This window comes from Pan paniscus, chromosome 11 (assembly GCF_029289425.2).
Source record: "Pan paniscus chromosome 11, NHGRI_mPanPan1-v2.0_pri, whole genome shotgun sequence".
Classification (NCBI taxonomy): domain Eukaryota; kingdom Metazoa; phylum Chordata; class Mammalia; order Primates; family Hominidae; genus Pan; species Pan paniscus.
The window spans coordinates 69797523-69811220 of NC_073260.2; the positions used below are offsets into that span (position 1 = coordinate 69797523).

A 13698-nucleotide genomic window follows, 5' to 3' on the forward strand; every position below is an offset into this window, starting at 1 on the left:
ATGAAGTAGGGGACACACTTAGAAAACTGGGAGAACTGACGAAAAGTACCCAGTTCTGGCTTCAGGCTCTGATTCTTCCTCTAGTGAGTTTTGAGAGGGAGCTTGTTTACTGATGCACTCCCAGATTCACACTGATGCTGTTCTCCTAGGGTTCAGTCTCTACGGAAAAAGTCTGGAAGCTGGTGTGTGGTCAAGGACTATTGGAACAAGTCCTCGGCCATTTGTAGGGAAGCATATTAGCTTGTTACTTGGGATTTTTTCTTCAAGAATTCGATAAGTAGGAGCATCATTCTGGAAGCTAGTTCTTAACAGACATCATTTTCCAGTAGTGTAACAAACACATGATGCATGATAGAACTTAATGTTCAATTCAAACCCAACTCAACCCAACTCAACTCAGTGCAAATAAATTATGTTTTTCTTCCCTTTGTGTAGGGAAAGGCATTTTTCTAGAACTTTACTTAAAAATACAGGATCTTCAAAAAATCTGTTAAAAATTTGTAGTGGAGACCCATTCCTTCTCCAACACCCAGCTAAAATGTAACCTCTGTGTGCTTTTTCTGACCTATATTATCTTTTCTGTGGTTCTGTTGTACTTTATACACATCTCTATTACAGCATTTTTCACATGGTGTGGTAATTCCTCCCTCCCTCTCTCTCCCATCAATTTTAATCTCATGGAAAGAACATCTTTGTATACCCAACTCCTAGTCCAGTGTCCAGCATGAAATAGATGATCTTATGTATTTTTCAGTAAATGAATGAGTGACTGATGGATAAATTCTCCAGTTTTGTATATAGATGTAGTCAAACCCCCAAACATTCAAAAGGAATTCATAAAATAAAACACCTCTAGGGCCATCTCATTTAGACTTTGATAGCATGCCCAAATGAATTATTTCCCTCTATCTATTATCACCATTCCTCCTCTGAAAACTTATAACATGGAATCAGAAGACCCTGCTTACCATTTTTCCAATCATCATTACATACGGGCCCAAATACTTGTTCACGCCGAAGATGTCTAGGAGACGGATATACCAGTAAATGATGTTCACGCAGTAGATGACCCTCCCGTCACTCCTGAAGGGCTGGTCTTGGAGACGAAGGATCATTCCGACAGAAAACAGAAGGATGGCAATGAGGTCCGTGACATTCCAGTACTCCTGCAGCCATACCTTCACTTTCTGTAGCAACTTCCCTGGCTCTGACATCAGAATCTATAAGGCAGGAAGGAGAGCAGGGTTAGGTCTGGTTTCTGTCTGTATTTTCAGCCCAGCTGGGAAGTGCTTGGTCTGTTGGCTGATGTTAGTAGCTTGCTTTGTCTACCTATATCTACTTAAATACTTGCATGCTATAAAAGTCCAGTTGAGCTAAGCTTAGGTGATTATTCAGCTGCAATATTCCAAAGGCACATATAAGCAATAATTTTGATTCTTTGGGTGGTGGTAAAATTCTAAGACACACATAAGAGTTTTGCTATAAAATGATTCAATCCTAGTATGCTGCAAATCTCTGAAGTCTTCCTTCATCTCAGTAAACAGTGCCACCATATTGAGTTCCTCAGGCTGTTCACTTGGGAAGACTCCTCCATTTTTCTCTTTCACATCCCACATCCTCTGCACCAAGTCCTATCACCTCTATTTCTAAATGCAACCTAGCCAACTACTTCTCACCACCTCCACTGCTGCCTCCCTATTCTAAGCTCCATCACATCTTACAGATTGCAGCAGCCTTCTAACTGGTATCCCCACCATCGTCATTGCCCACTTACCCTCAACCCATTCTCTGAGCAGCACAAATAATGATCTTTAAAAGCCTGGATCTTTAAAGATCTGGCTGGCAATTACCAGGTTATATGCATAGGTAAAAACTCTTCAAGCTGCACCCTTAGGAGTTGTTCAATTGTAGATAAATTATACCTCAATTTAAAAAAAGACTTAGGAGACAAATGAACAACACAACAACAACAGAAACTAAAGCAAATGATCATAATTGTATGCTTAAGCTTTCTGATGACTTCCATTACAAATAGTGAAAAATCCAAACTCCTTATGGTGGCCTCATTTCACGTCCCACCATATTCTCCTTTATTCTCTACCCTGCAGCCATACTGGTCATCTCTTAAGCATAACAAGTTTATTTGATATTCAGGATGCTAGTACTTATTCCTTCTGTTCAGCACTTTCTTCTCCCAGATCTGTATTTGGCTCCTCTTCATCTTCAAGGTCTCCGATCAAATGTCCCCTTTTTAGGAAGGCCTTTTTTGACTACTTTAGCTGCAGCCGACTTCACGTCCCCAAGTCACTCCAATACATTACCCTATTTATTTTTTTGAAGTTTTTATCACTATATGAAATTATCTACTGTAGCTTTTATATGTATGTGTGTATGAGTATGTGTGTCTGCCTATCAATCAATCAATCGATCAATCATCTATTTATTAATCTGTCCATCCATTCTTCTCTCTTTCCTAGACTGAAGCTCTGAGGGCAGACCCTTTGTACCCCAGGCCTGTTACATAATAGAAACTCAATACATATTTGTCAACAGACTGACTGTTGTGTAGGCACTAACAGCAATTTTCCAGTTCCTTGCATATCCTAACTCCTTTGTGGGACTCTTGCCTTACCTTAAACTTAGAGGGGCTACCACACATGGGTCTATGAAATGCACAGCTGGACAGCAGAAGTTGCACCCATCCTGCATCACAGACCACCCCAGGATGTGAGAAGCCAGGGAATGCCACTTAGTGAAGCTGTGCACCAGGGCCACCTTCCTCAATTGCTGGTGTTTACCTCTGAGGATTCCATCTCTTCAAACCATGACCAACCCCTTTCCCCACCTCAGAACCTCTCAAAGGAGAGGAGAGAAAAGACTGGAGGCAGGTCTATATCCAGCTATTTGTGTGAATCCTCATGTCCACTATAATGATTTACCTAATTCTCAAATACTAAGGAAGACGGGTTTTTGTAAGTCAGGGCTGGGACTTGGAAGCTGAGCAGGGTACCAGGAGCTACCTGGGAGCCCTATTTTTCACAGGCAGTGTCCTGCCCTAAGCCCTAGCCCAGGGTTTTTAAACTTCAGTGCACATCAGAATCACCTGGAAGGCTGGGTAAAATACAGATGCTGGGCCCTCAGTCTGGAGTTTCTGCTTCAGGAGGCTGGGGGTGGGGTGGAGGATTTACATGTCTAACAAGTTCCCAGCTCCTGCTGGTGGCCACAGTTTGAGAACCACTGCCCTAGTCATCAGCAATCTCTGCAGCTGGTGTTGTCCTGATGGCTTCTCACTCCCTGGCTGCATCTTAACGGAGCAAAAATCCGTGTATGTAGCTGGGAGAGGGGGTTGATGGGCAATGCCTTGAGCTTTTCCAACCCTTTGCTCACACTTTCCTAAAACTGCTAAACACAGAGGTTTGTAGTATCATTTTTAAATAGTGAAGCATTTTTTGGTAAAGTCCCAACATTAAAAAAGATGAGAGCAGAACAGTCCGGGGTGAGGCAGAAGTGGAAAGTCAAGAATCCCCCCTGCCTCCTCCACCTCTCGAACCAGCCCTCAGGCACCTGTCTTAGAACCCTGGGAGCCTGAGGAGCATCGTGGGGGAGTAGAAAGAGCAGTGAGTCTAGGGACGGATCTGTCAGGTTTCATACTCAGTTGTCCTTTCTAGCTGTGGGATACGGGGAAATTGCTAAAACCCTGAGTCTCAGTTCCCAGACCTGTGCAGTGGGACGTCATCATAGTCACGCCATCGACCTCACAGAGTTGTCGGCGGGGGTAGGATCCAGATGAGATAACGTCTACCCACGCATGCTGTAAACAGTGCCATGCTATTAAGGGATTACCGGGGCTTGCTTTGGTGACTCCGGGCAGAAGTATGTGGGGCTGGGAATGGGGGTATCATGGGAAACCACAAAGCCTTCCTTTTGTGTATCCCTGGGAAGGCACCAAAGCATGCAAACTTTTCCACATTTCCAGGATCTTGCGTCTGAGCCCTGGAGGTCCTGCGTGCTGACTGTGAAGAGGCAGGAAGGGCATGGCCTGTGGGGTCCTCACCCTTTGGTCGTCAAGCAACTCTTCAGTGAGTTCAGGGCAGGACACAGGGGTTGGGGCGCCGCCTCACTGAGCCGCAGAGGAAAAGGTCAGACTCGGAGGTGGTCACCGCCTCACTCCCCACGGGAAGCGGGAATCTTCAGTTGACCCCTTCCTGACTCCAGCCTCCAAAGCCCTGCCCTCCCTGCTAATCTATGCCTCTTCAGGAGAAATGGATATCCAGGCCTCGAGGCTCCTGGCAGCCTGCCCGTTTGGCAGCCTCTGCCAGAACAGTCCGTGGAGTACAGACTGCTCCCTGTCTTCTCCCAGTCTGGTCCCTGGAGAGACTCCAATCTCCCTGCTCGAGTCCTTCCCTTTTCTGCTTATCATGGGGAAGGAATATGCGTCTAGGCGTTAAATCGCTCGAGTGCCAGCTGGCACAGCACAGCCACAGGGCCCCAGCAGGAGCAGGCCTCAGTTCTCAGAGAGCTGCACAAAGACCAAAGCAAATTTATTACTGTTTTTCAGTTTACAAATGGGAAATCCACAACATTGGTCAAGAAGAAAAGGCACCATGAATGGGAAGACCGAAGTGTAGACAACCAGCTGGAACAAGGCAAGGCATTCCTTTTTTTTTTTTTTTTTTTTTAAATCCAGGCTCTTGTAAAATGAGACTAGCAGACCCACTCCCAAGTTCTCAGGATGGGGAGATGGTAGTCAGAGTTAAAATATCACCCAAATAGTTTAAAAACTCAAGAGAAGGGCTTAAGAGATAAGACATTTTTTAATGATCCCAGTACAACTGCATCTAACAGATACTGCATCTTTTCTCTGGAAGAGAACATTATAGAGCTGAAACCCTTGCCTTTTAATCTGTCTTTGTAATGAAGGCAAGAATGAAGTTGTGGATTTGTAGGAGTCCTTTTTTCCTATGGTGCCCAGTATGTTTTCCCACCCACTGCAGTACAGCAATTAGGGTTGTTCTTGAGCTCTTAAAGACCCAGTGGACTTGAACGGGAGCATTTCTTCCAGAAAGGGCCTGTCCTGCTTACTGTCATTTCAGGAAAAATGCAGAGAAATCAGCACTACCTCCTAAGCCTGCCTTCCTAATGGCTTTCCCTGATGAAATAGGAGCTTGTGGTGAACATTGAGTGGGGCTGCAGAGCCCTCTTGTGGATTTTCACTTAATCACATTCTTTTTAGCAGCTCTGAATCTGATGGGCCCCTGAGGTTAGCTCTGATTTCAAATAAACCATTTAGGGGTGGCATTTTGAAGGCTCCTTTTAGGCCATAGAAGTGGGGGGAGAAAAGAGGGACCCTGCACTCACAACCCGAAGGATCTGTGTTCAGTTCACCTTGGTGGTCCCTCCTGCTGGCAGAGTGGTTGGTGCCCAGCAGGTACGAGCAGAATGTTAAGAAATAAACCAGAGAATAAATCCAATCAATGAGTGAAAGCAGAGTTCCTCCTAAAGCAGCCGAAATACATCCAGAGAGTCACAGGTATTGGCAGGCTGTGTCCGAAGACACCCAGAATAAGGGGGAGAAATGGGAGTTAAAAGTGGCAAAATCTGGAAAGTCATGTTTATAGGGATGAGGCATCAAAAACAACTAGAGGCCTTCTTGGGACAAAGGCTACGTTAGCAGAGAATAGACCAAATCCTAAGCACTCAGGGAGTTATACCCCTATAAGCACCACACTGTGAAGCCTCCCCAGGTTTGTCAGAGGAGCAAAGAAGCAGCTGTGGTAGAGTTAGAGAAAACAGTTTCCGGCTTAATTTGCATCCCAGGCATCTTCCTGTCCCCTCCATCCACAGATAGAACTTAATCACTGTCTTTCTCTTACGTTTTCTTTTATAAAAGCCGTTACCTCTCTCATCTTTTCTATTCCCAGGGTGAAAATATAGGAGATGACGATCCATTCCTGGGTGGACGGCCAGCGTTCCATCTTCACTAACACGATATAGTTGAAGAGCATCAGGTATCCGATATACGCCAGCTGTAAGGAAATACAATACAGTGCTCTGGCTGTTCAGGCCCAGGAGCCCCAGCATCAGCCAAGGCCACTGAACAGCAGCACAGAGCAGGGTCAGCAAGCAGGACACAGAATTTATGACAAAGGGAACTTGAAGGTGCTAAACTACCAAAAGAATTAGAAAAGACAGTAATACTTGAAGGATTATAATATGCAATCTTCCTTTTGACCTGTACATGTATCTCTGGGGCTCTGGTGCTTCGTTTAAATCTATGTGTCATGATGCATCATTTCGTCTTGCAGTTACCCATTTTTGTGTGTTTTCTTGGCTAAAAAGGGAGCCTTGGCTGTCAGTGGCGGCTCTTGCTCAGGCGTGGACCTTAGGTTCTTAAACTAGGGCAGCACAGTGGATTTTTGCCTCATGAATGCCAGGCAGAATAAGTGTCTGTGAGAAGCAAAGGAAGAGGAAGACGCATGTAACACCTGTAAATTGGTCAAACCAACATAAAAATAGCCCAGGCTTAAAGTGCTTCGCTTGTCAGTGCCCTGGGAGGGTCTTACCTGTTTTCATTTCACCACTTTCCTGCCCTAATCAAGTTAAGATAAGATATTCCTTCCTGGTGTCTGCTTCATTGAAACAACACAAGAAAAGACAACACAATTTATAGAAAGGAAAGGGTCCGTGTGGCCTTTTGTGGACGGGTGTGGGGTTTAATCCCCAAGAGGCTCTGGCTCGTTGGGGTTGAATCCTGATGTGACTGGCTGAATTGCTGGATGTCTGGGAAGAACTCCCTAGGGTTTGGTGACTGCTCCTGGAAGATTCAGTTGTGTCAAGGTGAGTGAAGTGCAGGGAAACTGGTGGCTCTTGCATAAGGGGCTGAGGAGCCTTGAGAGAAGACTCACTCACCTTAAGGGAAATGGCAGACTAGCTGGGCCTTCCTTAGACAATGCCTCAAGTCAAGTGAGGTACTCACTGGTCTTAGGGGCCTCAGGGGCTGTGAGCAGGAACCAAGAGGGAGTTTATTAACTAAAATCTGCTGCACTCTTCAGAGTGGTGTAGCAAAGAATAGACACAGTGTGGGTGAAAGGATTGAGGCCTTGAGGGGTCTGGAGGTACTGCATGACTTTGGAGCTGGGAAGGCAGCTTAGAAGGTGGAGGAAGCTGCAGCCTTGCTGGGGGATATGCTGCTTTCTCTACTAATTCTCTTATGTTTTGAGACAGGGTCTCACTCTCGTCACCCATGCTGGAATGCAGTGGCATTGTGATCTCGGCTCATTGTAGCATTGACTTCCTGGGCTCAGGTGATTCTCCTACTTCAGCCTCCTGGGTAGCTGGGATAACAGGCAGGTACCACCACACCCAGCTAAGTTTTTGTATTTTTAGTGGAGACAGCATCTCACTTTGTTGGCCAGGCTGATCGCAAACTCCTGGGCTCAAGAGATCCTCCTATCTTGGCCTCCCAAAATGCTGGGATTATAGGCATGAGCCACCATGCTCAGCTGAATGGATTCTTCTTTTTTTTTGGAGACTGAGTCTCACTCTATTGCCCAGGCTGGAGTGCAGTGGTGCGATCTCGGCTCTCTGCAAACCTCTTCCTGGGTTCAAGCGATTCTCGTGCCTCAGCCTCCGGAGTAGCTGGGATTACAGGCACCCATTACCACGTCTGGCTAATTTTTGTATTTTTAGTAGAGACTGAGGTTTCATCATGTTGGCCAGGCTGGTCTTGAATTCCTGACCTCAAGTGATCTGCCCGCCTCGGCCTCCTAAAGTGCTGGGATTACAGGTGTGAGCCACTGCGCCTCGCCTAAATAGAGTCTTAATATGACTCCAAGGTATCTCTGAGACCCCATCACACTGACACATTTGCAGACACAACTGTTGCACAAAAGTCCCTCATCTCTTAAAGGGTGAAGTATGTCGGAGTTAAATAAGATCACTTATGAGAGCTGGATATCTGGGCTCACTCTCTACATGCATGGTTTGTGCTGGCACACCCCCACCCCCAGGGGCCTATCATTTCAACCTATGCCTAGGTTCCTACCCCTCCCCATCTTCAGGAGCATTGGCAAATCATGAAAACCTCTCATGAAAGAAAGAGTTTACTTAAAATTGTGTAGGACGCTGTTTAAAAATCAGTTCAAAATGGAACTTGGTTCATATGGTTTCCGTTTACCATTATTATACACTGGCATTAATTCTGTAGTCCTGTGAGTACAGACTGCAAAAAACAAAAAAAGGACTTTAGTGGTTAAAACTCTAAAATATACTGTCAGCCTCCTTCTGACTTGAACTCTTTCTCTCTCCTTGTTGCTTCCTTCTCTTAGTTGGGTCAAATTCCATCACTTGTAGGTGAAATGAATATTGTTAACTGCCCTGGTTTTATCATTTTGCCCAAATCATTGCAAAACATTCCAAAGCATTATCTTCTCTTGTCATATATGTAGGCCTAGTGACATGCACATTCTTCCAGAACCTCTGCATTTTAATACTTAAGTAACTCCTTAAACCTATTTTAATGCTTAAGTAACTCCTTGAACCTACATCTGTCCTCTGAATACAAGTCTAATGTGTTCAGTGGAAGGAAGGTAGGCATAGATATCAGTGAAGCTTGGATTTAAATCTCAGCTCACATACTTCCTAGCTGTATCACCTTTTGTAATGTTAACCTGCCTGGGCCTCCATTCTGTAACATGGGATCACTTCCACTTTCCTTATAGGGCCTTTATAATGACTGGGGATCTATATATCTATCTGTCTGTCTGTATCTCCCAACACACTGTAGAGGCCCAGTAAATGCTGGCTGATATCCACCTTTTTTTGCCAAGATGCTTCTGTTATTCTTTTTGTCTCCTCTTCCCTTAGTCCTTACTTCCCTTTGATCCCCAATTAACTGTTCACACCTCTCTTCTTTTTTTTTAAATTGCCCTCATTATTGGTTATGTTTCCTCCACTTTCATCATTTTTAGCCCCTGCCTGTTTTTTACATCACAGTTATTCTATAATGAACTTTTCCCATAGTCAAGCTATAATATAATATTTTGGGACAACTCTCAAAATACAGACTTCTGAAAATAGGGTCTTATGTTTAGATGGCATAACAGAGGACTGGCTGCTGTCCTGGAAGCAGCCTATCATAGAACTCACCAACATTCATGCAGCCTTGCTGTAGATTATCTTGACATGACATGCTTTAATTGTATGTGTGTGTGTGTATGTATGTGTGTGCGTGTGTGTGTGTATATATATATATATATATATATATATATATATATGTATATTCTGTAAGGTTTAGCAACCTGTATGTAGAATTTCCAAGCTTTTGAACCTGTGAGTCTTATTTAAGTCAGTAGGAGAACTCTAAGAATTTGTATTTTATTAACATATATTCTTTCTTTCTATGCATTTTCCATTAACTAAGATTCATGCTTCTTAAACTATCAAACACAAGCACTAAAGCCTGACACAGTTTGCTATGGATCCCTGGTGGGGCTTTGCTCTTCCTCACTTCTTCCTGGGCCTTTTTCTACTACCTCTGGAGAGCAGAGGGGCACATGGTCTTGTAGAGGATAGAGTTGGTCACTACTAGAGAAACTCAGAGCACACACTGTGTCCTCTGACCTGCAGCCACTTCACACCTTGAATTTGAATCCTCTCCAGCTGGATACCTGAAATAGGCTCTCAAAACAAGCAGGGTCTAGGAGCCAGTTGGACCCCTGCCTCCTTTCTTCTTGGACCAGAAGAGGACCCAACCTGCTCCTAGAGAAACTTGCTACGATGCAGAAGTGAGGTTATATGGAAATGAAGTGTGTCCTACCTTTCAGAAACTTGGGAGAGTAGGAGAGACCATTTTTGGAAATCTGGTGAGCAATACTCTTACAGAGAAAAACACAGCCCAAAGCACATGGGACCTTCAATCTGAAATTGAATTGTACTGTTAAGCATGTCTGGTGATTCAAAAGACTGGCATACCTTATTTCCAGTCACTTCCTCGAGGCCTGGGCTTTGTCAATATGTGAAGATGAATTTTGGAGAATCAATCATGTAAACACAATTGAACAGATCTGGGGGATCCAGTCTGATGGGTTTGCTGAGGCCAATCCAGTCAGCCACGCAGAAGGGGTGCTGGACACACAGGCCCCACCACCCCCCGCCAAAGAGGCAGCCTCCCAACAAGCTGCCAATGACATAAGCAAAGCAGCGTGTCTCAAGTGTCTCCAATCATAAGATTCGCCTGGGAAGCTGGTTAAACTAACACAGCCTCTTAGGCTCCTTCCTGAAGACTGGATTCCATGGGTCTATGATGGGGCTAGAAATTTGCATTTTTAACAAAACTCCCTTGTCATCATGGATGTTTTAGAGATATTGATACTATTATTTCTACTGATTTCTGCTCTTGGGAGTCTGTAAACTTTTTCTGCAAATGGCCAACTGGTTAACTTTTAAGGCTTTGTAGAACCGATAGTCTCTCTCTGTCTCTCACTACTCATCAACTTGATGTGGTAGCACAAAAGCAGTCAGTCAGCCTATTGCTAATGGTAAATGAGATTTAGCCTAAAGCTGCCTCCTTAAGTTCGGCCTGAAGTTTTCTCTGTACATTGTGAACTATCACAAATGAAGGTGTAACAAGACCAATCACCGAGTTTCGGTCAATCAAATGTAGCCAACTGCTCAAACTGTGTTCAAATAAGGCAAACGCTGAGCTGTAACCAATCCAGCTGTTTCTGTACCTCACTTCCGTTTTCTGCATGCCACTTCCCTTTTTCTGTCCATAAATCTTCCACCACGTGGCCCTGCCAGAGTCTCTGAGCCTACTCTGGCTTGGAAGACTGCCCAATTCACGAATCGTTCATTTGCTCAATTAAACTCCTTTAAATTTATTCGGCTTAAGTTTTTCTTTTAACAGAAATCAAGAGTCTGCCTGTGTTCCAATTATTTATGGACACTAAAATTTGAATATGTGTTTCAAGTATTCCTTTTCAAATTTTATTTCAACCCTTTAAAAATGTAAAAACCATTCTCAGTTCGCAGGCCACAATCACAGGCCATGGGTTGAATTTGGCTCAAAAGCTGTAGTTTGCCAAGCCCTGTTCTAAGCTAACAGTTGGGGAATCATAATATAAAAGGAAGGACAGACCTGGGTGTAAAATAGCTGCAAAAATATTATCTTGGGCTGGGCACAGTGGCTATTGCCTGTAATCCCAGCACTTTGGTAGGCTGAGGCAGGCCCATAGCTTGAGGCCAGCAGTTCAAGACCAGCCTGGCCAATGTGGCAAAACCCCATCTCTACTAAAAATACAAAAATTAATTAGCCAGGTGTGGTGGTGAACACCTGTAATCCCAGCTACTCGGGAGGCTGAGACATGAGACTCACTTGAATCCAGGAGATGGAGGTTGCAGTGAGCCAAGATTGCACCACTGCACTCCAGCCTAGGTGACAGAGTAAGAGTTTGTCTCCTAAATAAATAAATATTATCTTGATAAAATAGTTGTTAGGATTACAAAGAGTACTTAAATAATAGTACCTAGAACATTGCCTCAAACTTAGTAGGTGCTCAATAAAAGATATTATTTTTGTTGAGTGGATGTATGAACACAACACTGATTATCTATTGCTGGGCAACATGAATAGCCTAGAAGAAACAATAGTCACAGTTACATTGTACTTATATGTCAAGGAACTGTTCTAAGTGCTTTACATGTTTTAACACATTTAATCTTCATTAAATCCTATAAAATCGGAACTACTATTATTGGCATCTTAAGAAAACTGTGGACAGAAGGGGAAATTAAGTTGTTTGAGGGCACACGGTAAGAGGTGCAGATGGGATTCCCACCCAGGCTGTCTGATTCCAAAGTCCATGCTTGTCACCACTAAGCTGTTTTCTGCAAGGTTAAAAATAATATAGAGCTGTATAAAATATATGAATAGAAACGATTTTTGCATGCCTCAGTTATTTTTGGGGGGAGAGAATTTTTCTCTTTTCCTAACATTGATAAATTTGAATTTTTACCTCACTGAAAACATCTAATATTTATATTTCGATAATATCCTATCTTTTCTCAAGACCACACTTTAAAGTGGTAGTTTCCGAATGGTGGCAATTTTATCCCACAAGGGAACATTTAGCAATGTCTGGAGACATTTTGATTGTCATACTTGGGGGATGAAGAGTTGCCACTGGGTAGAGGCCAGGGATACTGTAAAACATGCTACCTGTTGGGGACAGCCACCCACAATGAAGAATTATCCTGCCCTAACTGTCAATAGCACTGAAGTAGAGAAACCCAGCTTTAAAGTCAATGTTAAGTGTTAGCACACAGGACCACGTGAAAAGCACCTCATCTTGTCATTTGAGTCATTTTGGCCTCAGATTCAGATTATCCTGTTGCTGACTCAAATGACTGCTACGCAGCTGGTTGTGGAAAGGGCTAAAAATACAGATGCACTATCCTTCATCTGGCACAGTTCCACCATGGCTGGAAAGAACTGGAGATGACCTGGGCCAAAAGCTCATCTTAAAAAAAAAAAAAAAAATCACTGAACAGTAGAAGTAGAGAACCAATAATTGAACCATTTCTACCATATCAGGAGGTCATTTCAGGGACAATCCACTCTTTTGTAGGCAGAAATATTCACAGGATGTGCAAACTAAACAATATTTGCCATGATTGTAGGTTGCCTTTGAGTAGTTTTTGCTGCTGTGGTTTGCATATTGCTAATTGTGTTGGAACAAGAAGGGTTGTTTGATGACACTAGCAGACTGTGAGTAGTTACACATGCACACACACACATGCATACACACACTACCTTCTTTAGTGGTGTTACTTCCACACTCTCCTCACTCCTTACCCACCAAAAGTACCCCCAAATCCAGGACTGGCATCTAAGATGGGCAACTGTGATCTAGCCCTTATCCATTCAAAACAAGGAAGTATTTCGGAAAAGAACATCTACTTTCCTGTTAGGCAAGACTCATACTCATCTCACCTCTATTACTGTTAGTTCTCACCTCCACCATTTCCTTTATTTTCTGAGAGGAGGCAAAATGTGGCCTGTGAAAGCTGCCTAACAAACACCACAAATCTTGCAGAGCTATTGAAAAAGCAAGGTCACAGAACTTTCACTCCTGTGTGTGGCACTTATGACTTGCAGAGAAAACCACACAGATGCATGAGAAATGGACGTTGGCTCCTTGTGGCCATCCACTAGGAAGGAGAAAAGGAAATGTGCTTACTGTGTAGAACCAGAACTTCACGATGGGTGCATTGTAGAATTCATAGATTTTTCTGCCGAGGGGGATTAACCGGTGCCTGCTCTGAACTTCCTCTTCATCCTTCTTCCTGGAGGACTCCCCGTTGTTTCGTCCCAACATTGCCTATGTTGGAAGAGAATCGATACCATCATGACAGGGCTCTGGAGAGCACGTTGTTCAATGTGCTCACTTTACAGATGAGGAAAGGATGCTCATAGAACCTAAGAACCCAAGGGCCCAGAGATTTAGAGGTTGTACCTTCCCTAAGAGTGCATTTGCACTACACGTATAATCTGTGAATACCCTTTGCCTGAGATGGAAGACCTTGGGTATATTTCTTGACCATTCTCTTCTCTTCCACCCTGGGACTTCTAGAAGATGTGGGTTATAGATGATACCCAGAGTCCAGAGAGGAAGAAACAGTGTAGCCTGGGAAGGCCAG

At 43.9% G+C, this 13698-nt stretch overlaps 1 protein-coding gene and 1 long non-coding RNA gene across 27 annotated transcripts in view; one reads left to right on the plus strand and one right to left on the minus strand.

The window, feature by feature from the left end:
* The window catches only part of LOC129393079 (uncharacterized), a 189241-nt gene extending 183357 nt beyond the window's left edge, over window positions 1-5884 (plus strand). The window contains exon 4 of the long non-coding RNA XR_008619702.2: window positions 4559-5884. This is a non-coding gene — a long non-coding RNA (uncharacterized LOC129393079). The remainder of the gene's footprint in view (window positions 1-4558) is intronic.
* Window positions 1-13698, minus strand: part of TRPM3 (transient receptor potential cation channel subfamily M member 3) — a 905462-nt gene that overhangs the window by 68432 nt on the left and 823332 nt on the right. For all 26 annotated transcript variants that reach the window (XM_034967586.3, XM_034967598.3, XM_034967583.3 and 23 more), the window contains 3 exons: window positions 13239-13379; window positions 5898-6026; window positions 969-1220 (listed from right to left, as the gene is read on the minus strand). In XM_034967586.3, the coding sequence (XP_034823477.1) occupies window positions 969-1220; window positions 5898-6026; window positions 13239-13379 (522 nt within the window). The remainder of the gene's footprint in view (window positions 1-968; window positions 1221-5897; window positions 6027-13238; window positions 13380-13698) is intronic.